This window comes from Poecilia latipinna, unplaced genomic scaffold, assembly GCF_001443285.1.
Source record: "Poecilia latipinna isolate Pla-1442-1.1 unplaced genomic scaffold, P_latipinna-1.0 Scaffold635, whole genome shotgun sequence".
Taxonomy (NCBI): Eukaryota; Metazoa; Chordata; class Actinopteri; order Cyprinodontiformes; family Poeciliidae; genus Poecilia; species Poecilia latipinna.
The window spans coordinates 224864-250970 of record NW_015113251.1 but is presented as its reverse complement, the minus strand read 5'-3'; the positions used below and the strand labels follow the sequence as shown (position 1 = coordinate 250970).

At 37.7% G+C, this 26107-nt stretch overlaps 2 protein-coding genes across 6 annotated transcripts; one reads left to right on the top strand and one right to left on the bottom strand.

Annotated features, from left to right (window-relative positions):
- Nucleotides 1-1677: 1677 nt before the first annotated feature.
- On the bottom strand, nucleotides 1678-22905 carry rpap1 (RNA polymerase II associated protein 1). Of its 4 annotated transcripts, none has more exons than XM_015043473.1 (27): nucleotides 22830-22905; nucleotides 21722-21912; nucleotides 21495-21643; nucleotides 21087-21179; nucleotides 20405-20537; nucleotides 19573-19719; nucleotides 19232-19474; nucleotides 18499-18614; nucleotides 17595-17693; nucleotides 17419-17520; nucleotides 17173-17340; nucleotides 16164-16343; nucleotides 15954-16088; nucleotides 15708-15878; nucleotides 14920-15077; nucleotides 13792-13953; nucleotides 13510-13705; nucleotides 12814-12923; nucleotides 12540-12735; nucleotides 11621-11767; nucleotides 11350-11492; nucleotides 10260-10689; nucleotides 9486-9604; nucleotides 8819-9050; nucleotides 8569-8745; nucleotides 5286-5342; nucleotides 1678-2293 (listed from the first exon to the last, which is right to left on the bottom strand). In XM_015043473.1, the coding sequence occupies exons 2-27, from the start codon at nucleotides 21906-21908 to the stop codon at nucleotides 2153-2155; spliced, it is 4191 nt and encodes a 1396-aa protein (XP_014898959.1). In that variant the 5' UTR covers nucleotides 21909-21912; nucleotides 22830-22905; the 3' UTR covers nucleotides 1678-2152. The 4 variants fall into 4 exon arrangements, with proteins under 4 accessions (XP_014898959.1, XP_014898960.1, XP_014898962.1 ...); XM_015043474.1 differs by having other exon boundaries at nucleotides 21722-21909; nucleotides 22830-22897; XM_015043476.1 differs by lacking the exon at nucleotides 22830-22905 and adding an exon at nucleotides 22576-22799.
- A 274-nt stretch (nucleotides 22906-23179) lies between these two features.
- iah1 (isoamyl acetate hydrolyzing esterase 1 (putative)) lies at nucleotides 23180-25696 on the top strand. 2 transcript variants are annotated; one of them, XM_015043484.1, is made up of 6 exons: nucleotides 23180-23299; nucleotides 23401-23453; nucleotides 24315-24466; nucleotides 24540-24701; nucleotides 24781-24902; nucleotides 25041-25189. In XM_015043484.1, exons 1-6 carry the CDS (start codon nucleotides 23237-23239, stop codon nucleotides 25080-25082), a joined length of 594 nt encoding a protein of 197 aa, XP_014898970.1. In that variant the 5' UTR covers nucleotides 23180-23236; the 3' UTR covers nucleotides 25083-25189. The 2 variants fall into 2 exon arrangements, with proteins under 2 accessions (XP_014898970.1, XP_014898969.1); XM_015043483.1 differs by lacking the exon at nucleotides 25041-25189 and adding an exon at nucleotides 25311-25696 and having other exon boundaries at nucleotides 23182-23299.
- The last annotated feature ends 411 nt before the right edge of the window (nucleotides 25697-26107 follow it).

Below are 26107 nucleotides of genomic sequence, written 5' to 3'. Positions count from 1 at the left end.
TCTACTTGTATTTCCAATAATTTTAAGTAGTTTTCAGGTTTTACATGAACATTTAAAGCAGCTTAGCATCATATCTGACAGCTTCAACCCTCTGAGTCAAAGACACATTTATGCATTAACCAGAAGAGAAAACGTTACAGTTTCTACATAGAAATGTTCTTTTCTGAGTTGCACTGGACCACTTTGGGGGTTAAGTTAAAGCAGATTCCTCGCTTATCGTCTGCGGACCAGTTTTACATGTTTCGCCCAATTTATGGGGTCAAATTAAGACCAGATGTGGAGCGAAGCTTGTGATCAGCATTAGCATCCACAGGCAGTCTTTGTCTTCAACCAGATATAAAATAATTACACCGAAGAGTCAGGATAAAACATATAAATACCAAGAATTTATAGAAATAGGTGGGTTATGGCTCATAAATTAATTTATAAGCATGTTTGCTTTAATGTTTATTTACTGCTCACATTCCAACAGCATATAAACACAAAACACACCAGAAAGTTACCAACTAAGCGTTTTATGATGTTGTTTTGCTAATTAAAAATAATGTCAGAAATTTCTAAACATGTGAACATTTATGTTGCATGAAAAAAGCTCTCGTAACCAAGATAAATAATAATGAACAGATTACTGAAGTAATTATGGCAACAATGTAAACAAAACACTTAAATCGTTTTAGATCTATAAAATCTGGCATCAAGTTATAAAAACATCTACTTTATTTCACCTTTATCTTCATTTCAATAATTCAATATTTAAATTTGATCATTTGAATAAAACTGGATATTGATACATTAGGATTTAAACATTTTAATCTATTAAATGTGAAAATAAAAAACATTTTGTAATATATTATGTGTTGAATGCTGAGTATTTATTTTAGCATTATACACAGAGTTAATTTTATTACATCACAAAAAATATGAAAGAAATATTAGGAGAATTATACATGCTTTTTAAAATGCTTAAAATTTTTATATTATGCATATAATTACACATAATTAAAATTAGATGATTATTTAAAACTTGAATTAATTGACCATTTAATAAACTGATATATGGAAATATTTACTATACATATATTTTGTAATTATTTAACACAATTATTTCATTTAAATTAACATGTTGATTTAACAGATCATTTATTAGATACTGGCCATTTTGTATTTTAGATGAAAATACAAAAAAGGAAGGAAAAATAGGAATGAAAATCAAAAATAAAAAATATATACCCATTTTTATTTCAGTACATTTACACAGTTCACAATTAAAAATATATAACTTTTTTGACATGTAACTATTATAGAATTTGTGTTTTGTTAATTCAATTTATTGAGCCAGATGTTGATTAAGGCAGCGATGGGCCTCCATACTTCCATCTGAGAGGTTTTTAATGGCAAAACTGAACATAAAATGGCATTAAAGGGTGTTTCCTCCTTTATTATGTGATAAGACATTAAAGCCACGTAATCAAACTGAACTTTAATCAAAAACACGTGACCAAGCTGGGGCCTGAAGCTGCATTGGGTCAGTGAAGTTTTAATGAATTTAGTTGAAACAGCTGTTTTCCAGAGTTTGGGGTTTCTTTTTCTGCTAGTTTTCACTTTGGTTTCAATTCAAATAAATGCTTTAGATAAGGTTGTAGTACAAACATTGAATAAAAACAAAATCTCACATTGTGGTCATCGGAGAGGGACGTTTTATTCACAGATAATGAGAACATTTCAGGCCCTTGCAGAGCAGGATATCAGCTCCAAACTCTGTCCTGGGCGGCTTTTCAAGTGCAAGAAACCCTTTGGCAAAAAGCTGAAGTCACATGGAGACGAGGACTGCAGCACCTCCGCTCTGTCCCATCTGCATTTCATTTCTCAGCGTTTGGCCTTTGGCTGTCACTGAAAAGGGATTTTTCTACTTTGGTGTTCTCTGAATTATTTGTACAGCTGGGCTGAGTCCGGATAGGATTTGATTCTTCTCTTGCTCGGCTGCTGGATCAGGACACAGAAAAGTCTCAGTGACCGTGCCATTTCCAGGGCAATTGACATCACACAATCTCCCACTGCTAGCTTTCCCTCCCAGCATGCAATTTGACATGTTTACAGCTTCGTCCCGTCTCTTTTTATTCCAACTCCCCTCATGTTACTGGTGGGCATCAAGTCAGGCTCCGCTGTCATCCTGCAGACAGAGAACGGTCTCTAAACGCTTCGCCCTGATGGCGGGAAGCTGTTCGTACATGTCAAAGCCGAGCTGGAGGTGCTGTTGGGTCAGACGGAAAAGAAGCAAGTGGTTCTTTAACACCTGGAAATGAAAAACAGAGTGAGGAGGATGTGAGGAAAGCAGCAGGTGTTCGTCAATATCTGCTTTTCCCTGCATGAGGCAAAGGAGGACAGAGACTTAAAGTGACCTCCTGAAATTACCATGGAGAAGAATAACAAACTTCTCCACACAAATTGGTAAATCCCCCACACCGAGAAAAATACATATTGAATACTTCCAAGATTTTTCTCAGTTAAAACTGCAGCAACGTTTATAAAGAATTTGCTTTTTACAGTATAATGTGAGAGAAATAATCTGAAAAAAAAAGAAAAACAATCTCCTCAACTTCCTCCAGGAGCTACTATTGCTGCCTGAAGAAATTCACTGCTCCCGACCAAAAACAACCAATCAGGAGCATGAGGAGGGTCTTAGTGCTGTCAATCAACCTGTGTACATGCTGCTAAACAAATTACCATTACAGGAAAACAGTTTATCTGCTGTCAGTAGCGGCTATGCTAGCTGCAGAGTAGCAGAAGTCAAATGAGGGAATAAAATGGGGTGATGTGCAGCGCCACACGAGGGTGATTGGCAGCGTTATGACCCTCCTCCTGGATCTGATTGATTATTAAGTAAATAATTTCCTTTTTTTAATACTAATAAGACATTTTACCCATGGCTTGTGTAAAATAATCTGACAGTGGACAGTGATAGTTTTTCATCAATATTAAGGAATTATTGATTTAAAACAAGCGCCTAAATATTGCTGAAAAGATACTTCTAAGTTAGCTTTGTCTTATTTCAAGTGTACTGAGATATTTGCACTAGAAACTGGAACAAATATAGATGCTTCTTTTAAACATGGTTTTTAAAATCATACTCAGTTGCATATTTCCTTTAATCTGCACTACAAAAACCCAACAATTTACCAAGTATTTTTGGTCTAGTGCAAACATCTTTTCACTTATAACATGAAAAAATGTCTTGTTATAAGTGAAATAATCCGCCAGTGGAACTTTTTAAAATGAATTACTTTAAATGAGCTCTTAAATCTTCCTGAAAAGTTACTTGTAAGTTAGTTTTGTTTTACTTTGAGATATTTGCACTAGAAACTGGACTGTTTTTGCAGTGTGGCGAACATTTCAGCTGAAAATCACGTCTTTTCACTCATCCTTGGATCAAAATGTCTGACATCAACCTGTTTCATTTCTCCGACGCGACTTTTATCTCACTTGTCCTCAGCGCCGTTCTGAACATCGCTCTCCCCTCTTTGAGTTTCTACTCTTGTTTTACATGTTTTTGTCCGGCTGAAGACTCAAACGCCTTTTACAAATCACTTCACCCAAATACAGACACTCCTGCACTCTTCCTGATTCTCACACGAACGCTTGAACGCGTCAGGAAGACATGAGCTTCGGTGCTTCAACCAAGGACAACAACATGCGGAACGGATACGCTCCGACTCGAGCCACGGGCGTTTTTCACCCACAACTACAGGAGTGAAGGGCAAAAATAATCAGCATTGTGTCGGCTGAGTTACTGTTTATTCATAATAATTTGTTTCAATAAGCTTTCCAAATGCGGTTTGAATCTGATTTTCATAAAATACTGAATCGGCTGTGAGGCCAGAAGCCGTCTGGGATGAATAAATTCTTTCAGTCAGTCACTAAATGTGATTACAGCGGGACCTAATGAGATGTTATGGAGGAGCTGGTGCATAAAATGAGGCAAATTAATTATTAGTTTATAACTATTCTTACATCATAACCTTGTCTAACCACGCACAGGTCCATCTAAATAAATTTAATCACAAAGTTAAATTCTTTCAGCTCAAAAAGTGAAAACTCGCATTCATTAAACACAGCGACATATTTCAAGTGTTTGTTTTTGTTAATTTTGATGTTTATGCTCTATAGCTAATTAAAATCTGGAATCTTGTTTCTTTTTCAAGTAAAGTATTACATAAGACCAATAAAAATGTATATAGAAAAGGACCTTGGCGACTAAATTAAAGGCAAAACTTTCATCTGAACAGTAAAAGTTTGGACCACTGAGTAACAGTTCAGGTTTTTTTTATCTCTTTGCTCTAAATAAGATACAACACCAGGAATGTGGAAGTTCTGGATCATGACCCGGTTCTGTCTAAGTGCTGTTAATACCATGCTCCACTTTTTCCTTCCTCTCAACTTTCCCATAATATGATTGGACGCAGCATTCTGTGAACCTAGCTGAATGTTTGTGGTTTTAACACAACATTTCTCTTTTGAAAACCCTTTTTAAGTGTTTTATATAATTTCTATTATATTATTTTCATATGGAAGATGATCAGGGAAAATCTAGACTTAACTCTCAAATCTACCAAATTAATTTGGGACGGGCTTTGAGTGTGTATAAAGTTTACAAATCCTATAAAAAAGAAGAAACAGTTGTGATTATTTTGCCAGCAACATAACTGACATGAAAATGTTTAGTTTTTTGTTTGGAGTTTTATATAATGAATTTTTTTTTCTTGGAAATTAAACATTTTTAAAATTCAGACATTTCCAAGTTTTTTTCTCTAAAATTTCTGATATTAATCTCAAAAATTGTGAATTTTTTTCTAGCAAATGTTCAACATTCGAAACTCTTCCATAATTTCCTTATGGAAAAATCATCAGATTGAATATTTCAAATCTATCACTTAATGATATAAATCTGTACAGTGTATTAATTTGGATTGAATTACTAAAATAAACTTTTTGATCGTATCCTAAGTCAGTGTGTGCTTTCACTGCAGAACTAAAGAGACCAGCAAACAAACTGTAGATGAATAAATAACAAGAATAAAACTAAGCTGTGATATCAACACACAGCAAGAAAAACTGAGAAGTGAGGTCAACGAGCTGAGAAACATTGGAAAACAAACTCGTTTTCCAATGTCTCCTTTTGTGGGGAGAGACTGAGAGGCCAGAGTCGATGAAATCAATGAACACCTAAAAGCAGAGGAAGAGCAGAGCGAATAAAAACAAGGAGACGAGTGCAGGAAGAGTAGGAGTACCTCATCAGTCAGGTAGTAGATCTTCCTGAGCATACTCAGTCGAGCTTCTTCGACCTCCTGGAAACAAAACATTTGAATTCAAGTCGCAAGGAGTCGTCATCATAAACCGGAGAAATGTCGGTCAAATTTAACAACAGGAAACAAACCGGTGCAGCAAATCTACATGGCATCCTTAAAAATTACATTATTCTACTGATTAATCAGAAACACAAAGGACATTCTGCTAATCTTTTTTAAACAATATTGGAACTGAAAGATACAATTAAACAACTAAATTCATTGTTTTAAACAAAAAAAAAAACATTTTATTGTCTAAAATACAATAAAATGCCATTCCTGTAGTGAAGACTTGATCATTTCTAGCAAAAGATGCATCTAAACTTAAAAAACTTCTTCTAACATCAACATGTGAAAATCTTTCTGCTTGACTTAAAATCAAGGGCTAATCTATTGATTATTGTTTTCCTTAAACTGCTTCATAATTGGAAAGCAAAAGGTAGGAGATTTTTCTTTGTTAGAATTTTAACCAGGTGAAGATAAAACTGAAGATTTTAGCACCTCAAATGCAAAGTATACATATTTGTTGAACAGTTTTGACTTATTTACTGCTGTTGAGTCAAACTGCTGTGTGATGTTTTCCTTCCACTTCACACTCACGCTGTGTCGCATAAAATTAAAGTCTGCATTCCAGAGGTGTGAACACTTTTTCAAGAGACTGTAGAAACCCAGTGGAAAGACCAGAAACAGGATCGAAGCGACCAATGAGGTCAGCTCCGTCTGAGACAGCCAGGTGCAAGACAAACTATTATCACTCCCTGACAGCAGCTCTCACCCTTCATTTGGGACAGAGCAACACTAAAACACATCAGCATGCGTTCTTCCTCAGGTAAACCTACAGTCGCAATATCTTTTAATAAAACACATAAAAATTTACTTTACATTTGTTTTAATTGAGTTTTTGATTGTTTGTTTCCTCTTAAACACTGTTAATATATTTCTTGTTGTAAAGATTTGTTTATATATATTAAAATTAAAACTTTTTTTGTATTTTTAAAAACTTTCATCCTGAATGTTTAACCCTGTAGCAGCAAAAGATAATTTATACGTGAGTTTTTTTATAGCATCACGTATAAATTTGTATATTTATGCTGGTGCCCTCTGGTAGACGATTTTAATACTACAAGTGGCAAAAGATTTTTGCGTGAAATCTGAGTTTTCCGGGAGTAAAAATTCACTTTTCTGGAATAGTTAGAATAACTAAAAAGCCAAAACATAAATAACTTAATGATATAGAAAATGGGTAAAATGTGGAATGTGTAATACTTTAGGTATATAATTAAAATGGAATGTATTTACAAAGTGATTAGATTTGAATGTATTAATTATACATGTTTTGATTAGATTTTGAAATCAGTTTTTGTTGCATATTGTTTATTTAACTACATACTACAGCAACAATCATGCTATTAAAGCATTTTTTTTTTCAAGAAACAACTGTTTTGACGTATTTTTCTGTTTTTAAAGGAGTTTCTCTCCGTGTCTGATTTGGAAAAAGTTGATCAATGATGGAGCAGCTATGAAAACTGAAGGCAGTATCAGTGGGAAACTTAAACCCAAATGGAGAAACATTCCACGAAACGAGGAGCGTTTAAAGGCCCGAAGAGCCACCGAATGCCAGGATATGAAGAAGTCGTTATCAGCAACAGGAAGAAGACATTAAAACTCATCTAAATGTCGACTCTGTGAGTTTTTAATTTGGTGACATCATGTAAAATCCCTGAGGTCTGATCCAGCCTCTGATTCACTGCAGCAACAGCACCCACTGGATCGGAAATGATTACACGGTTTGCTTTAAGCTCACCTCACCGTGGCGTGTAAAAATAACCAAATTAAAACCTGGATCATGTGGCGACACGACTACGATATGTTCCCTTTTAAAGGGAAATAAAGATTTTTAGCCCAGTCTGGGAAGAAAATAATTCGATTAAAATTTACTCCAATCGATTAGCGAATAACGTCCACTTAGTCTTTCTGTTAGTGTGGCAGTTTGGCCTCCATCCAGCAGAGGGCGCCCTAAGGGCATCCAGCTGTTAGAGAAACAAAGCTGGCGGTCATGCCAGAACAGTTTGGGATTAAAAATGCACTTTGTGCAGTTTTGTTTTTTAATACAAACACTCAACAAGCTCCTTAAGTTAAGTTTCACTCCTAATAGTGCTTATTAATATTTTATTATGTACATTTACATCAATACTTTCATTATTATTTATTTTTTATTGGAGCCTTACAACAAAGTTTCATTTAATTTGTAAATTTTTTTTAAACGTACAACTGAATAACAATAAACTCCGTCTATGTCTATTTAGTGCCAACTTCTCATTCAAAAATTATTGATGTGCTAAGAAGACAGAAAAGTGGAGGAAATAATACAGAAAAATTGTAACATGATAGAAAAACAACATGATTTTGATGGATGAGGAGCGTCAATGCACTGGAGTGAGCAGTATTCAACAGTATGAATATTTCCAATCATGGGGAACTATGTGCATTTCATGCTTTTCATGTTTTATTTTTCTATTCAGCAATTTAAGAAGTTTTTGTTTTGTTATATTTTATAAATATGTCTAGGTTTAATAATATGAGAAAACAAATTTCTTCTTATTTAGTCCGTATTTAAAACAACTGAAAATAATATTATGAAAAATTTGGCCCTTCTTGATACAAGAGAAAACTCAATTAATCATTAGTTGATGAGACCAATCGACTTTAGATTAACCCAATCGATGACTCACAGATCTATCCCATGTAGATACTAAACTACCATAGACATGTAAAGAGTAGACACCACACTGGCTGCTCTGGCAGGAAATATGGCGGCCATCTTGGAGTGGTCGTCCCTCCTACTTGGCTAAACCAAAACAGCAGAAGAAGCCTCAGCACTGCTGGATATTTTTGCTCAAATCAATGGACTATTGACGTGATGACTCCGTGATAACTTTTATATGTTAGATGAACAAATTATTGTTTATATTTAGTGAATAGAATATTACTATCCTGTATTTATGTCCACCAGCAAAACGCCAGCTAATATTAGCTGTAGTGCTTGGTGTAATACACTATGAAGGTTAACTATTTCCTAACACTGAATTAGATTATCTGACACAAGAGCGCCACCTTAGAAAAACAATAATATTACATATATTATTATAAATATGACCAAGATGTCAGCAACAATAGGGAAGAGCATCTATTCTTCATTATGTCTGTGGACTAAAATGTGCTGTACCTGCACCGCGGCATCCTGGGAGAAGACGAACGAGTTGATGTGAGACACGGCAACCACATATAAGACGGGACACCAGGACAACTTCAGGGTTCCCGTCACTAAAGCGCGAAAGTACAGGCGAAGAAGAGGGAGGGAGTCTTCAGGCGGCGAGGTGAACCGCTCGATGGGGACGGACAGCTTCAGGTCAGGAGAGAAAACATCAGGTTACAGCAGGTTGTTTTCACATTTAAAAAGCAGGTGGTGACCATACCTGGTCCAGAGTGACACCCAGCGATCTCAGCATCCCCACATGTTCTCCAAAAACAGCCAGCCTCATGGAGGCTCTGTACCTCCTCTGCAGAGGCAGGAGAACCCAGCAGCCAAATAGCCGGTCTCCAAACGACACGGCTTCGTACTGGGCCAGGAGGGCCGAGTACAGGTCCTGGAAGGAGGCCAGGCCTGGAGGAGGCACATCCAGGTCCAAAGAGTCCAACCTGGACCCCCTAGAAGCAAAGAGAGAAACGTTTACTCTAAGGCTGCAACTCACGATCATTTTAGAAATCAATTAATCTATAAATTAATGAGATTGGAAGTTATAATCATTTAACCACTTGAGCATATTTTATACAATATGAGAGATACATTAAAGACTCAAATCAATAGATAATATAGTTGCTTTCTTAAATAAGAAAATAAACATTTTATTGCCTAAAATGCGGCTGCAGTAAATCTGAACCAGGTGAAGCTAAAACTGCCCTGAAGTTTTTTCTTTCACCAAATGGTCTTTTTTGAGTCGATATCCTCCAGTTAACAATCAATTCATTGCTAAATTAATTAACACTTATTTTAATAATTGATTAATCACGATTAATCCAACCAATCGTTTCAGCTCTTGCTTATTCGGAGACTGCAGTGCATTTCATGTGAGTCGCTCTCACCTGGTGAGCAGCCTGAACAGACCCCAGGTCAGTCTCTGAACGGGTCTCTCCAGGAACAGATCGCTGGAACAGAGGAAGACGCAGGAAAGGCGGGCGAGTTTGGCGACAGGAAGGACGACCTGCAGATGAAGAGAAGCACCAGAACTAATCAGTATTGAAGACAATAACTTTACATGAACTGAACTACTGGCTGCATGATACAAGGTTGTAAAATATTTATTTTCTTATTTTAAAAAGAAATTTCATTATTTATTTGTATCTTCTAATGTATTTTACAAAAAGGCTTAAGTGGTTAAATGATGAATTTGCATAACGTGCCAATTTCTTTTAACCTATTAATTGGGGGTGAACTGATTTATTGGTGTCGATTTCCTGATCGGCCGATACTTACATGTGAAGTCGATCTTATCCACTGACCTCATCTGCCTCAGCAAACATCTAAAATTCAACCTGGTTTCCTTTGAGAGAGCTTTGACTGACAGACCGGCCCACTGGGTCATGTCTGCATGTTTGTATTTAACAATAGTCACTCTGCTGTAACCAACACAGCGACTTTCTTGCTGTATTTGGCGACATTTCAGACAAAAAAAATGCTATCGGCCAGCCTTTTAAAGATTGGTAATCGGCGATGCGCCAAAAAACTGCAATCGGTGCACCCCTACTCTTAATCAGAATAATGGATTGCAGCCGTATCGAAAGAATGAACTTTGACCAAAATATGAAAATCCCTTCAAGTCCTTTTAATAAAAATCGTTATTAAGATTTGACTTGTACCTTCAGAGCTTCTTCCCTCCAGACTTCCAGCAGCAGCAGCCACTGCAGACAGTGAGTCACCGCCTGCAGAGATCCATGAGGCAGCTCCTCCACCGCCAGCCCTCCGCCGTCAGACGCCCCGGCCCGCTCGTACAGCCCGATCAGCGGGATGAACGGCCAGTCAGACGGGAGCGTGGGGCCGGTGAGCTCCGGGAGCAGATGGGACCCGATCCAAGGGTTGCGCCCCAGGAAAAGGTCCCGGGATGTGATTACTGATTGCTCCAGGTGGGCCAGGTGGGTGAGGTAGCAGCCTCGTATGGAGGGCAGCTGGGTGCAGGCTTCTCTCAGGAGAGCGCCGACAGTCTGGAGGGAGGGCGACGTCTGATGAAGCTGCGTGTGGAGCTGCAGTTCCCCGAGCTCCACAGCCTCTGGTCCGCCGCTGTGGCCCTCCCTGCAAACCAACACAGAAACTAAAGTCATTAGTCATTACCTAAATCTGAGAATATCTAAATGCTGAAATCAGACAGGTTTGGCTCGAGTTACTAGAGCTGAAACAATTAATCTAATTGTTTCTGAACTGATTATTTAAATAATTGTCAACTAATTTAGTAATTAATTTATCTTTAACCAGAATAATCAGACTCTAATTTCACTAAGATACCTCCTGAAAACACTGAAAACTGTTGATTTCGACTTTATAACAAAATAAAGCCGAGCTGCTGGTGTCACTTTAACCGATGGTTTAATTTGGCCTCTAATCTGTTGTCGCTTCTCCACTGCTTTAAGCTACGTTAATAAGCTGCAGCTTCTGGTCATTATTTCCACCACATTCGAGTCAAATAAATTCAAAGATGTGCTTATTGAAAATACTGGAGCTCTAGGTGAAGAAATGCTCTTTGTTAGATTCTCATAAGCATGAGAGTCTTAATTTAACAAGGAAAAGATAAATGAATCCAGATTGAACTCTGCAATGCAGCTTTATTTCTCCAAAAGTAATCATGCCTTCTTTTCTAACGACTCTGCTCATTTAAAGACGGTTACACAGAGAACGGATGAGGCTTCCTGGAAGCTTTTTAATGATTAAACTGAGAAAATTAAAGGTTTGGCTTACGATATAAAGTCCTTGCTGAAGATAACAGTGGAAAGCAGCTCGTGTGCCAGGTATTCACTGCCTGGAAGTAACCAGGGAAGAAGCACCAGCGCCACCTGGTGGTAAAGTGAGGCATGTTTGGCTACTTCAGGCTCAACTGGAACCTGAAAATATAAAAATAAAGAGCAGAAATACGTAAAATATATGAGCAAACTATTTGTCCTGCAGGTTCGGAGTTCGTTTTCACTCAACTGCTGAGCAGGAGTTGGGTTTAAATTGAATCCAGACTCACCAGTCTGTGCGCCAGCCGGAGCAGCAGGTACAGGAAGTGATGTTCGTGGCGAAGCAGCCAGGACCTGCTGTGGGACAGAGTGGGCGTGGCCTGGCTGCAGCTGCGCAGATAACCAATCACAGGCTCTGACAGCAGGAGGCCTGAGAACTGCAGAGGTGAGGAATGGATCAGAGCTGAAAGCATTAAATCTGAGGCCCAAAATGGAGAACACATGAACCAGAATAAGTAATAGTGCAGAACTAAAATGAAATGTCAGATTTTTTTCATTCTAGATGTGATTTTAATTCACTTTCTTCTCTAAAAAAGAGACTACAAATGACAGAAAATATTTGTAAAAGTGGCTTTCATTTCAATCATCCTCTCTGTGAGTTGTGTGATGGAATATTAGAGACAGGTTCTGAGAATTTTTAACTCTGATAAAAAAGAAGAAGGAAAAAAGTTGTTTTTCTGAGAAAAAAGATTCAAAAGAGTTACGAGAATCTGACTTTTCAACAAAATGGACTCAGTTGTTTGCATAGTTTTTTTAAAAGTCCTACTAGTGACAGTAATTTGATGCTGATGTGTTAAGATTAAGTATTTCTATTAAGCATCATCTTTAAATCTTATACCAAAGTATAACTTCACATGATGCTAACAAAAAATAGTAATTTTTTGTTATTTTTTGTTCTCATCCATCCATCTATCTTCTCCCACTCATCCGGATTCATTAATTTAGTATTTTATTCTAACATCAGAACTTTATTCTAGTCATATTATGACTTTATTCTTGTAATATTTTAACTTCTGTCTTCTGTTGGGATCAATCAAGCATTTTGAATTTGAGAAAAATTCCGATTTTCCAAAAGTTAATCTTAAAAAAACGAAATCGAAGTCAATTTATCGCCAACATGAATGCGTAGATAACATGACATAGATCTACCTTCCTACTGAGACCTTTATGGATCTCTGTAATGGTTTCAAAGACGAGTCCCAGTCCCGTCAGGAGAGGGAAGGGAGAGCCGGGAGCTGCCAGTCCTGGACGATCCCTCCATCCTGAACACGCCAAACCAGGGAGACTGGGCGCGATCTCTGGGCTCTGAGGACTGGACTGAAGGTTACACACAACCGAGGACGACCTAGAGTAAACACAAGAGCGTGTTGAATAAAAACATTCCTAAAAAACCATTTCTGTGTGGTCGCTACTAGAGCGTTACCTGAGATTCTTCATCAGGTTTTGCACAACATCGTGACACAAGAGAGGCAGGAGAACCTCCGACGTCAGGAGCTCCAAGTCCTGAAGCGTCTCCACTGGCTTGAAGCAGGTCTGAGGAAAACAGTTTTAGTATTAACTGTGCAAATACAGGCAGTCTATAGTCTGTATAGATCATTTTAATAAGAGAAAAACTCTGAATAACTTAAAACACCCAGTTCTTGTTTCTAAAAATAATTGCAGTTGTATGTTGTGAAATTACGATGGAGTATTAAAGCCATGCTGGAAGGTTTCTTATTACGAGAAGAAAGTCAAGTCATAATAATGTGAGGATAAAGTCATATTACCAGAATAAAGTTGTATTATTATGAGAATGAATTCATAATAACACAAGAATAAAGTTGTAATGTAATCAGAGTGAAGTAGTCGTTTCATAAAAATAATTCCAACATGACTGAGTTTATTTTGAAGAAAAACCCCGAACTTGCCAAACTTATCACATCAGATCTTCATAACGCTACCGAAGCTTTTTCATCATAAAAACAACTCTTTTCTCGTATTGCACCTTTATTATTATGACATTATTGACATAATTTTAAAAAGTCTTAGTCCGGTCCTAATACTTCATATCATGGAAAATAAAAATGTTCAAATAAATAATTAAAAACCCAAATTTCCAACAGCTTCCAGGTAAGCGTACCTGTCTGGAGAGCTGCTGGTAGTGAGCTTGTAGGTAGACTAGATATGCAGGTATCAGAGTCAGGATGCCGTCTCTCTGAACTGGATTATCGAGGCCTTTGACTACGCCCTTCAAATGTCCCAACAGGAGCGGCTGCAAACCAGTAACGTGACCCCAGGACACGGGCGGCGGAGGCGGAGACTCCTCTCCCTGAGCTCTGTGGAAACAACAGAGACAGCAGCATGCAGATGTGGGACTTTCATCAAATAAGGTCAATGTAGCTGCCTTGTCCCTCCTCAGTACCTGACCATGCCGGCCTGCAGCTCCTGATGGCAGCCAGCCGTGTGTGTGACCTGTGTGAGCAGAGACAGCAGAGCGGAGAGACGGTGCAGCTGCAGAGGATCTGAGGCTGACAGGATGCTGTTGAGAGCCTGCAGCGTCCGAACCAAGGCTGGGTACAGGTCGCTGGAGAGAGAAAAAATGGCCGACATCTTCAAACAACTTGCGATTAATTGTTGATTAATAGTTTATTGGATTAAGATTAGTTCCAATCAAGGCTCTGATTGGCTTAGAGCTTCTTTTAGTGTTGTAGTTTGGCCACCATCCAGTAGAGGGCACCACTGGTCACTCTTAAGCGGAGAAACAAAGAAATATAAACACTCAACAAGCTCAAGCTGTTTCTGCCGGACAGAAACAGCTTGTTTCTGTACGGCAGACAGTACGGTCATCTTTTCTTTTTCTGTTCAGCTGCCAAAGAGGTTTACATTTTGCTATATTTTCTAAACATGTCTAAGTTAAATAATGTGAAACCCCCACAATTTTCTGTTACTTCCATCAGCACTTAATAGAGTTGACAATTAAAAAAATTAAATATATATAGATGTGTTTTTTCTTTTTTTTAATTCAGCATATTATGAAAAATTAGCCCTTTGTGTTTTGAAAAGACATCTCTTAGAATTCTGCCAGGGTTGCTAGGTAACTGTGGTTCCTAGGTAACTGTGGTTGCTAGGTAACTGTGGTTGCTAGGTAACGCCGCAGCGCACATAGAATGTGACTTAACTATAGGGAGGCTTTTTGAAATGGCTCATTTTCCAGACACCAAAACACATGAACTTATTACCAAAAACCATCTGGGTGGTTTTTTTAAGCATTTGGGTTGTTTTTAAAAGCAGTTGAGTCCTAAAAGCAGAACAAAAACTTGCAACAAATGAATTTTTCTTTTAACTTTTCCAAATTTACTCTGACAGGTTTCACTAATTAATGTTTTCCATTGGACATTAATTTAGTTAGTTCTCTTCTCTGTGGTTACCTTTATCATGACTGAATGAGTACACTGAATTTTCATAAAATACACAGCAAAATAAAAACTATTGTAGCATTTCTGCAAATATTTGTACCTCAAGCAGCCACTATAAACAGAAAGTAGCTCACATGTACAGTTGGCAGGCTTGTCCGTAGGCGGCTGCTGCAGCCCACAGCCTGTAGGCCTCCGTGGCGATCCGGAGGGCCTCGTTTGGCTCCATCAGCAGCTCACTGGGCTCGGCACTCAGGAGGCAGGACAAGCGCTCCCGCACTCCCAGGGAGTTTAACTGGAGAAGAAAAGCAGATGTGACGCGTTTAAAATCAAGGCAAACTCATCAAAGGTGAAAAATATTAGAATAAGAAACAAATTTAAGCCACACGTAAGAAGGAAAGCATTAAATTTCTAACTTTAAAGCAGTAAAAATGTGATGAAAATGAACTAATGAAGCAATCTTTGACATCTATGCAGGGTTTGTAGACTTTTCAGGCATTTTCAAGGTAAGTTTTCAAACTTTTCCAGCAGCAGAAAAACAATTTTCAATTCACTATTATATTATTACTGTTATTTAATGCATTTTAATAGTTTTCTACATTCTACAGGGGGAACTAAAATACAACAAAATCTTATGTTTTGAAGTGTCTCTTTCAGAGACCTGACTGGTCTGAGAAAGTTATAAAAAAATCTAAAAACAAAATGTTCTCACTACGTTTTCTGGCATTCAGCAAATAGAAATAATTTTAGTAATTCTAACAAACCCAAAACAAGAGAAATTTGATCAGTTTTAACTTCAAACAGTGAGAATAATTATCTTCAAATCTCTGGTTTCAACTGTAAATAACGTTTACAGGGTTTGGAGATTAAACACTTTCCAAACCTTGAAATCACCTTGAAATCCAAGCATTTTGATTTGACTTACCAATCTGGCGCATGCATGTCTCCCAGACGTCGCCAAAACCCTCAACAGCTTCATGGCGTCGGCCACAGGACGTCCGTAAACAGACGGAGGACTGAGGGATGATGGAGACGTCCAGGAAGTGGGAAGGAACTCGGACATCACCGTCTCCATCAGACGAGGACAGTCCAACACCTGAGTGAGACGCAGCACAGCGTAATCCAAACGTCCCGCGTGTGACTCGCTTTCTGTTGCTCATGTTCGTCTTACCTGGGCGGCAGACCATGAGGAGTGCCGTGCGACGCGCGTCAGGACGTGCAGGACGTCCTGAACCACGCGGGGGGACGGCCGGACCACCTCCAGGATGTAGCGCAGCCTGGGCAGGAGCTTCATCCTCAACAAGCCCTGAAACACGGACAGATTTTATCTGCAGAACATAAAAAAGTTACGAAGATAAGATAAGACAAAGCAGAGTGTTACCTTAACGACATCCTGCCTGGCAACATCATAATCACTCTTCCTTTCTTCTTTCTCCTTGGCTGTCTCCCTCATGCTTTCATCCAGCCCTTCGTCCTCCTCATCTTCCTCCTCCTGTGAGGATGGCAGCAGCGGGAAACACGCCAGGCCACGAAACCAGGAGAAGGTGCAGTCCAAGCACTCCTGAAACAAACCGGAGCGTCGAAAAGTAAAAATAAAATCCCAGATCCTATTTTTCTTATCTAAAAAATTATTTACAAATGATGGAAAATATTTTCCAAAAAGTGGTTTTCATTTCAATCATCCATTCTGTGAGTTTGGATGGAGTTTCAGGCCCTGGCTACAAGAATTTTTGTGTAATTATGAGAATAAAGTCTTAATATTATCAGAAAAAAAAATCAATTTTACCAGAAAAAATGTCTTAAAATTAAAAGAAGCTGAGAGTTATCAGGACCTGAACAAGCATTTCATGATTGTCCTGCTACTGACAATAATTTGATGCTGATGTGTTAAAAGATTAAGTATTTTTATTGTGTTATCTGTAAAACTGTAAGACTTAAGATGCTCAACGCTCCTCATTTTAATTTCTTATTTTTCATGTCAGAGTTCTCATAAAATTACTATCATTCTCCTAATATTATAACTTTATTCTCCTAATATTACGACTTTAATCTGGTCATATTGGGACTTTATTCTTGTAGTAATATGGCTTATAGTATTTAAAATATTATGTAATATAACATTATAATAAAAAAAACATAGTCCAAGTAAATAAAAGCTGTAAACAAGATGGCGGCCTAGACGTGATGAAATCTCTGTGAACCATTGAGACTCAAGGAGTGAATGGGTGAAAAATAAATCACAATTTTCCACAAATTAAACCTTCAAAACCCAAAATTCAATGAACTGATCAAATCAATTTATCACCCTACCCTGAGTATTTAAACTCAAAGATGCATTATGAATGAGCCAGGACGATGTTTGCAGTAATCTCTGTGTATCTGGATCTTACTTCATCTTCTGCACACACAAGCAGTGCTTTGAGTGCATGCACGGCTGCAGACATCACTCCTTCGATGCTGTCGTCCAGCGCAAAGCGGAGCAGGAAGAGCAGACCGGCATCGAGCAGCGTGGACGTCACGCTGCCTTTCAGAACCGACTGGTACACTCCACCTCGCGCCTGCAGGATAAAAAGTAAAACTGGGTCTCTGCAGGTTTCCTTGTAGCTATTAATCACTCCATGTGCTGGTTTTTATACTTTAGTGAGGATGCAGGCAAGAGTGTTGAGAGCCAGACTTCTTTGCTGGATGAGCTGACTGCGAGACAGAAGGAAGAGCTCCTGCAGGGAGTAACCGGCTCGCTGGGGGAAGAGCCATAAGTCATTGTCAGCGCGACACAGATAAAGATAGTCGTTGTATGTTTAATGCCACAGACCTCGGGCTCGTCTCCATGGTGGTGCAGGCCTAAGTGAGTCGGCAGATCTTCTGAGGGAGGAATTAAGGTCCCAGTGAAGTCAAAACGAGCCTGCATGGCCTTTAGGACACAAAAAAAGCAAACATGTCGACTAATACACACCAGGGCTGAAACGGTTAATCGGAATAATTGTGATTAATTGATGACTGAAAGAAGAGTCGACTAATTTAGTAATAAATTAATCATTAACTGAAGTATATAGACTCAAAAAACAAAATTTGCTTTAAAAAAAACAACATTTTCAGAGCAATATTTAAGCCAAAACTGTACAAACCCATATATATTTAGCATTTCAGATTATTAAAAAACTTTGTCTGTAAATATGTTCAACCCAGTTTTAGCTTCTCCTGGTTCAAATTCTGAATTAAGCACCTTTAGCTGTCCAATTATTAAGAAGTTAATCCAAAACATAATCAACAGATCAGCCCTACTGATGCTCAGTCAAATAGAAAAGATCGAGCTTTAAACATGTGGACGTTCAGTTAGAAGTACTTTTAACTGCAGATGCATCCTTTGCATCAAGTGTGAAATGAATTATACGCTATTCTAGTATAACATTTTTATTTAGAAAGGGAATTAAACTACTTGTTTATTTGCATCTTTGATTTATAATATTACGTTATGCTAAAAAGGGTAATTGTTGGTAAGAAATCTGCAGAATGTGCAATTTTTTCAATCCGATTAATTGATAAAATATTCAAATAATTTTTTGATTACAATAAAATCACTTATTTCAAGACAGCACTTCCATACCAATATCTCCTAAGTGAAACAAATAGCAATAAAAACACTTAACATATGAAAGTCCACAGATTTGAATGAATAAATCAATAAATAAAGAAGTTCAGAGGAGGTCATTGATTACCTTTTTGGTTCCTTTCTTTCTGGGCGAAGGCAAATCTCTCATCCACTCCAACTTCTCCGGCTCCAAGGTGTCCATGTGGATCCATTCCTTCTGGGGTTTCACCGGCAGGTCCTCCTCTGAATTCAAACATACCAACACAAAATGAACCAAAAAAGCAGACAAAAATAAATAAATATACAAGAATGAAGCAGATACTTTAAGAACGAGCTGATTTGTAGTTTAGTGAACACCTAGCAGCTTAGTTAATGTTTGCTGCTAGATTGTGATGTCAGTGAAGAAAAATCAATCTGTAATGATTTAATAATAATTAGGGCTGGAACAATTAATCGGATAAATCATGATGAACTAATTTAGTAATCGATTAATCATTAACTGTTAACAGACTCATAAAAAACAACATATTCAGTGCAGTATTTAAGCCAAAACTGTACAAAATACGAGAACATTTTGCATTTCAGATAAAAAAAACACCTGCATGTGTAAATATGTCCTACCGATGATTGTCAGAATAACCAACATAATAACCGATTATTTAAATAATCATTATAACTATATATTATTAGTTGCCCTAATAATAATAATAATAATAATAATAATAATAATAATAACAATAATGTATTAGATGCACGATAAGATAATTAAAATGATAACATACATATTATTAATTTTGTAGCCTACTCCTTTAGTGAATTTTATTAGTGGGAGATTATTTAACTAAAATGTAAAATCTTACCAGTAAAAGGTGGTGATTTCACCTCGGTTTCCTCCTCCATCTCCGCCTCCGGTGGACTCTGACCCGACCCGGCAGCGGTTCTGCAGGATTCTCTGCTCTCTGTGTGTTCAGCAGGAGGACCTTCTTCGCTGCATGTACCTGCTGCTGCTGCTGCTGCTGCTGCTGCTGCGTGTTCAGACGAGGAACCAGGCGACACGGTACTCTGAGATTTACGAGATCTGATGAACTCCACCAGCCTGGGATCTGGGAAGGAGGTTTAACCGTCAATAAAATCTGTTTAAGTTCTGGAAATTAATTCAATGCAGACAATATTTTTATTTCAAGAGAATTTTACTTCTCACCAAGCTGAGATAAAAGCTTCTTTTGCTCCTCTACAATCTCAGATTTGGACATCGCTTGGAGCTTCGCCTGGTTCTCCTGGTGGATCCTCAGGGTTTCTCCAGAGCTGTCCGGACCCTGAAGGCCTTCACCGGACACCAGCCTAGAACCTGAACCCAAATGCATTTACACCTGCTTCATACACTATTCTCACAGTAAAATTCAAGCACTTTTCAAGGTAAGTTTTCAAACTTTTCCAGCACCACACTTTGAAGGTAAAACACATTATTGATAATTGTTATTATCAATAATGTTTTGTTGTAGTATTTTACAGTAGAACTAAAACATAACAAAATTTTAAGTTTTGAAAAGTCTCTCTCACACATCCTGTCTGAAAACAAAATAAATTTAACGACAAAAAAATCCCCCAATTTCAATAATGTTGTTTAACATACAAAATATAATCAAATCTTATGTTTAATTACATAAATTTAATTTTTTTTTTATTTAAAAAACTTTCTCACTAAGTTTTCTTTTCAAATAGAAATAACCTAAAACAAGAACATTTTAGTCTGATTTAATTTCAGACAGTGAGGTTAAATCAGTCTTTTTATCCGGTGTTTGTAAATATCTGGTCTCAACTGTAAATAATGCTTCACAAATTTAGGCTTTTATAATCAAACAGTAGATTGAACTTTATTACAAAACTGTGCAGTTTGAATATCAAGCACTTTCAAGGAGACACCTTACAGAAATGCAAACATTTTTAACCCTGCTAACCCTGATAACAGGAATGTCAACGGAGAGATTTAGTGAAAGAAAGCAGCTTTTAGAGGAGTTACATCATCTACTCACCAGCATCAGAACGGAGGATCTGAGCTCTGGGTTCAGACGAGGATGGTTTCAGTGTTTTGTCCTCTTTTAGTCTCTGAGCTGCAATCTGACGAGCAAAGATGCTCCTCTTCCCTTTGGATGACGAAGACGGAACCTGGAGGTCCATTAGAACAGAACCAAATCCGCTTTATTTGTGTAAATATGCTTTGCAAAAAGTACTTAGTCCAAATAAACTCCTACACATTCTGGTAACTCATTTACAGAAGTTATGGTATTTATTTACAAAATATTAATCTCTAGTAAACACATTTCAATTTTGTTTGGGAATATATTACTCAAGTTTCATTTACCAACCAGTAAATGTATTAAAAAAATGAAGAAAAATTACTTCAAACGGATGTATGCACTGCAAAACCAAGTAGTTTCTACTGCCAATATCTATAATGATAAAATAAGGTACTGGTTCCACTGGCAGATTATTTCACTTATAACAAGGGAAAAACATCTTGCTTTTTTAAAATCAATACTAAAGAGTTACTGACTAAAAACAAAACCCTATGTCTTGCTCAAAAGTTACTTATTTGGTAGTTTCATCTTACTTCAAGAATATAAAGATATTTGAAAAACTAGACCAAAAATACTTGGTAAGATAAAGTGTTTTTGCAGTGTGAATTCATGTATTTATAAGAAATTGGGACAATACCTGAGTGCTGGTTTCTGAGCGGTGCAGAACTTTTGGAAAAGCCAGGCCTGTAACCGCTGGTAGAGATATTGTTGCACAGCTGGTGTCTCTCTCCTTCAAGTAAACAACAACTTCATGAGGCCCAAAGCAAAAACACTGATGCTTTTATTTCATTTATTAAACTTGACTAAATGTCTCAAGCGTTGAAAGAAAGAAATGTTGTTACTGAAATTATAGTTATTCAGTTGAGCCCAAAAGAATTTAAAAACTACAGCAGATGCTTTTTTAAAAAATATAAATATGTGCAAAATCCTTACAATTTTTATTTTGACCCAACGATTTTGGCCTACATGACAAAAGGTTTGGAAACTGCTGCTCATGTCTCCTTATTCAAACCTTTCAGTTGGATGATTTTTCAAGAAAACTCACCACAATCCTGGAGAGAACAGCACTGATGTGGGTGTCGTGTCTGTCCAGGCTTTCTCCAGCATCCTCATCCTCAAAAGTGACACGACTGGCTTTAAATCGAGACTTCTTCGGAGGGGCTGGTGTTAAAGACGGCAGCTGGTCTGGAAGATCTGCAGCAGTTACATTCAGAAGTTTAATATTTCTACCGATAGAACTTTAAATATTGACAGCAATGGCTCGTTTTCAACCTTCTATGGTGACCACATCCTTCTGATTCTCGCTGCTGTCCGCTCCCTCAGCGTCTCCAGCCTCTCCCCTCCTCTTGTCAGGACGGCGGACCATAGAGGCGGCTGACGGCGCTCCAGAGGTCAGGAAGCGCTCCTGCTCCCTCAGGAGGTCCGCCTCAGAGTCGGTCGGTTTGGGACGTCGCAGCATCCTGCTAAACACACAGAAGATGGCATGAAACAGGTGACATTAAACAGCTTTCTCTGGAAATTATTTCACATTAACCAGGCATGCATGTAGTAAAGAGATTCTTAAATATGTATATATAGAATTTAAAATAAAAGTTGACAGCAAAAAGTAACACACACAGTGTTAATGCAGCAGAACACTGTGTTTTCTACACCCTTGATCCTAATGTATATGTGTTATTCAGAACTGAACCAAAAGCAGTGCAGACATGTCCTGTCATGTATTTTAAATATCTATATTGCCTTTTATGTTTCACAGTATTCTTTTTATTTCTTCACTTTTAGGCCATGTGCCACATAGTATGTGGCAAAAAAGGAAACTAAATCAGTTTAAAGCAAACGATAAACTAGATGACTACAAAGATTCCTCACTTGTTTCCGTTATAATTATTAAAATAAATAGGCACCAGTAATATCTCTTAGCAAAAAGTCTAATTCATGTCCAAAATAGTTGACTGTCATAAATGTTTATTTATTTTTTTTAATTTTTTTGGACATTAAGCGTTTCGTCTGCTTCTTTAAATGAGCTGAAGCCAGTAAAAACAGTTCCTTGCTTTTTATGAAATGTAAAAGTTTCGGATCATCGTTCCGTTCCGAAATGATGTTACAGTTCATCAAGGTTCACGTACAATATATGGTATAAAAACCCAGAAGCTCAATCTGATCGGGTTAAAAAAACAAATTCTCTTTTTAAAATGATGTTGATGATGTTCTGTTTTCACGTGCAGCTTTCATCTGAGCGCGAGAGCAAACGTTGGACGAAAGTTAGCTTTAAATCCTAAAGAATTTCCGGTTAAAGACAAAACACCCCACAACTATACTCCAGTTCATCAAGTAAAATCGCCCATTCATAATATTTCTGATTAAGACAGTGCTATCTAACCTTCATTAAGAGTTAAATCCTGGAGGATCCTAACCGAGGTTGCTAGTTCACACGGAAGGTTTTTAGTGTAGGACATCAAGCCCCTCCTTCAAAATAAAAGCACACCAAAGGGAAGAGGAAAAAGAGTGATACAGAATATATTTAATACAAAAATAAATAGATAACCCATGGTATTTTCTCTCCCGTTTTTGTTTTTGCTATAATGTGTGGGTTCCATATCTAAATGGTCAGATTACAGAACATAGTATTTATTGTTCCAGATTATAACGTTTATAACATTTAATTTGCGCAGATTTTTGTTAAAACTCCAATTCACACTTTAATCCACAAGGTGGCGGTGATTCGCCTGTTAGGTGTTTGCCAACCCCCACAGAGGAAGAAGAAAATAAAAGGAGAAGCTTTGAATCATGTCTAAGTTCAGCACAATAATTTGGCCTAAAGTCGTTTTATTTGGTGACTCCATCACACAGGTCGGTTTTCTGCGGTGAAGACGCAAAGTGTCATAATGGTTGCTGTTTGCTCAGCGTCACCTGCAACATTCCTGTAACATTTCTGTCTGTGACTGTTTCAGTTTTCCTTTCAACCCAATGGATGGGGAGCAGAAACAGCAAATAAACTTGCAAGGTGAGGAGATGACGGATTCAGTGATTTCTTCATTTATTTCCAGAATCAGCGATTTGTTCTGTGTAAAATCAGTTTGTCACAACAGAATGCCACATGCGAATAATGATAAACCAGGAAGCTTAATTTTGTTAAATTTCGACCTCTTTTAATTGTACCAGACTTTTCCTCTATAAAATCTTTAGATGCATATTTCATACATGTAAATGTTTACATTTTGGTGAGAAGTCTGCAGTTCCCCCTCCATTTCTGTTTCGGCATTGCGCATCTACACGGTGTTTTACGGTGACATCGACAACCTTGTGGCGCGTTCAAGCACACCTCGTACACTACATTATCTAAGTTAAAACAAATCTTAAGTGACTGATTTACGATAAAATGTCCCCGAGGTTGTGTTGTACGTTTAAGGTATCCATATCGATTTACAAGTAGCTTCACTGTTTATTTTTTGTTTTATTAAATTGTAAAATATGCTTAAATAAAGGTATTCTTCAATTATGTTTTGCACATAATGAGATCAAATTATATTTTAAACATGTAAATGTTCACATTTTTGTGACGAGTTCGCTATTTCCCCCTCCACTTCTGTTTCTTTGGATATTGGGCCGTTACACAGTGTTTTACAGTCACGGCATAATGCTCATGGTGCATTCAAGTACACCTCGTAAACTAGATAACCAATGTTAAAGTACGTTTGACGTGATTGGTTTACTGAAAAATAAATAAATAAATAATAATAATAATAATAATTGACCTGACCTGACTGCATTATGGAAATAGCTTAATTTTTAAGATATAAATTTCAACAAATCTTGTTAGTTTTATGTTTGATGGATCTGTGAATCTGAATCATTCTGTTTTTAGGAAATGTGATGTTGTGAACAGAGGATTGTCTGGCTATAACTCCAGATGGGCAAAGATCGTCCTTCCTCGCCTCATCAGCAGCCAGAATGCAGCAGAAAATAACATAGCAGCTGTTACCGTATTCTTCGGAGCAAACGACGCTTCGCTGGAAGGTACAGCCAACTCCCATCTACTTTCTTCAGGTTTACTACTTTATAGAATACAGAGGTTTTCTGTCTCCTTTAGATAAGAATCCACAGCAGCACGTCCCCCTAACAGAGTATTCAGAGAACCTGAAGGAGATCAGCAGGTTTCTGACCTCAGCCGGTGTTCCGGCAGACAAAGTCATCTTCATCACTCCTCCTCCAATTCACGAGCCGGCCTGGGAGAAGGAGTGCGTCCTGAAAGGTAACCTCCGGACCTCTGGGTCGTCCTCTTCCTGGTTTCCTGTGTTGACCCTGACTGCTTCCCGTTGTGTCTCCACCAGGATGTCCACTCAATCGGCACAACTCGGTGGCAGGACAGTACGCTCAGGCCTGCGTTCAGGCGGCTGGTCAGTGTGGGTCGGACGTCCTGGACCTCTGGACGCTCATGCAGAAAGACGGACAAGTGAGTGCAATCTTGGACATGCAGTACATTTTTCCACAGTGTCTCATTCGAGTCACAGATGATTAATGGTGTATTGGATTAAAATGAGCTGCAATTGATTATCTAAAAGCCTCAGCTATTCTTCTTTTAATGTTTTAGTTTGGCTGCCACCCAGCAGAAGGTAGCACTGGTCATCCCTAAGAGGAGCCAGTTGATACAGAAACAAAGATGGCGGGGCCATACCACAATCGGAAAGAGAAACAGTCCAAATGTATTTGATACATTAAAGGTTTATCTACACGTTCAAATGGTTCCTGGGAGTTTGTTCAACAGGTTAATGGATGAAAATAAAACATTCAGTCTGCTAGAGTCTGATTGACTGTCTTGAGATTAATGAATAAATTACTGAATTATTTAAATGTTGTCCAGGACTTCACCGCCTACCTGTCTGACGGGCTGCACCTCTCCGAGAAGGGAAACCAGTTTGTGGCGCAGCATCTCTGGAGCCTACTGGAGAGCCGTGTGGCTCACCTGCCCTTCATTCTGCCCTACTGGGGAGACGTGGACACCAGCAGCCCAGAGAGCAGCCTCCTCTGCTACTCCTGAAGAAGAGAACGTCTCGAAAGCTTAAAAACAAGCAGTGGACTTTAGACTTCCCAAAGTATTCACTCGTTTTTTTGGAATTACAGCAACTGGAGTCGAAACTCTCCTGTGAAGTATTAGGACTACTGTAGGGATAAGGGGAAAAGGACTCCGAAATTTTTAGATTGATTTCAGACATTTTCTAGGAAAAACAAAAACAATTTTGCTCGAAAAGAATCAGAAACTCAGAATCACAAATTTTCTAGAAAATGGGTTTAAAATTTTCTAGATTTTAAAAGTTGAAATTTTGGTAGAAAAAAAATCTAATTCAAGAAAAAAAAAGTACATTTTTGAGTTTGAAAAATTGCAAATTTGCTAGAAAAATAAGAAATTAAGCATTTCAAATTTCCTAGGAAATGGTTTTAAAAGTTGAAAATTTGGTAGAAAAAAAATGTCAAATTTTAAAAATGTCAAATTTTCTAGAAAATTTTTTTTGAAATTGAGTTTGAAAAGTTGCAAGTTAGCTAAAAAAAAAAAATCTGAAATTGAGGATCTCACATTTCCGAGCTTGAAAAGTTGAAAATTTGATAGAACAATTCAGAAATTTTCTAGAAAAAAACATGGACATTTGAGATAATTTACTT

What these genes read in the sequence shown, in the direction of transcription:
- rpap1 (XM_015043473.1), bottom strand. Translation starts at nt 21,908, where the DNA reads ATGCTGCGACGTCCCAAACCGACCGACTCTGAGGCGGACCTCCTGAGG. An exon ending in GAAGCTTTTATCTCAGCTTG is followed by an intron (nt 19,475 to 19,572) that starts GTGAGAAGTAAA and finishes CCTCCTTCCCAG; the next exon opens with ATCCCAGGCTGGTGGAGTTC. An exon ending in TGGGTGTCACTCTGGACCAG is followed by an intron (nt 8,746 to 8,818) that starts GTATGGTCACCA and finishes CCTGACCTGAAG; the next exon opens with CTGTCCGTCCCCATCGAGCG.
- iah1 (XM_015043483.1), top strand. Translation starts at nt 23,237, where the DNA reads ATGTCTAAGTTCAGCACAATAATTTGGCCTAAAGTCGTTTTATTTGGT. An exon ending in TTGGTGACTCCATCACACAG is followed by an intron (nt 23,300 to 23,400) that starts GTCGGTTTTCTG and finishes TGACTGTTTCAG; the next exon opens with TTTTCCTTTCAACCCAATGG. An exon ending in TCATGCAGAAAGACGGACAA is followed by an intron (nt 24,903 to 25,310) that starts GTGAGTGCAATC and finishes AATGTTGTCCAG; the next exon opens with GACTTCACCGCCTACCTGTC.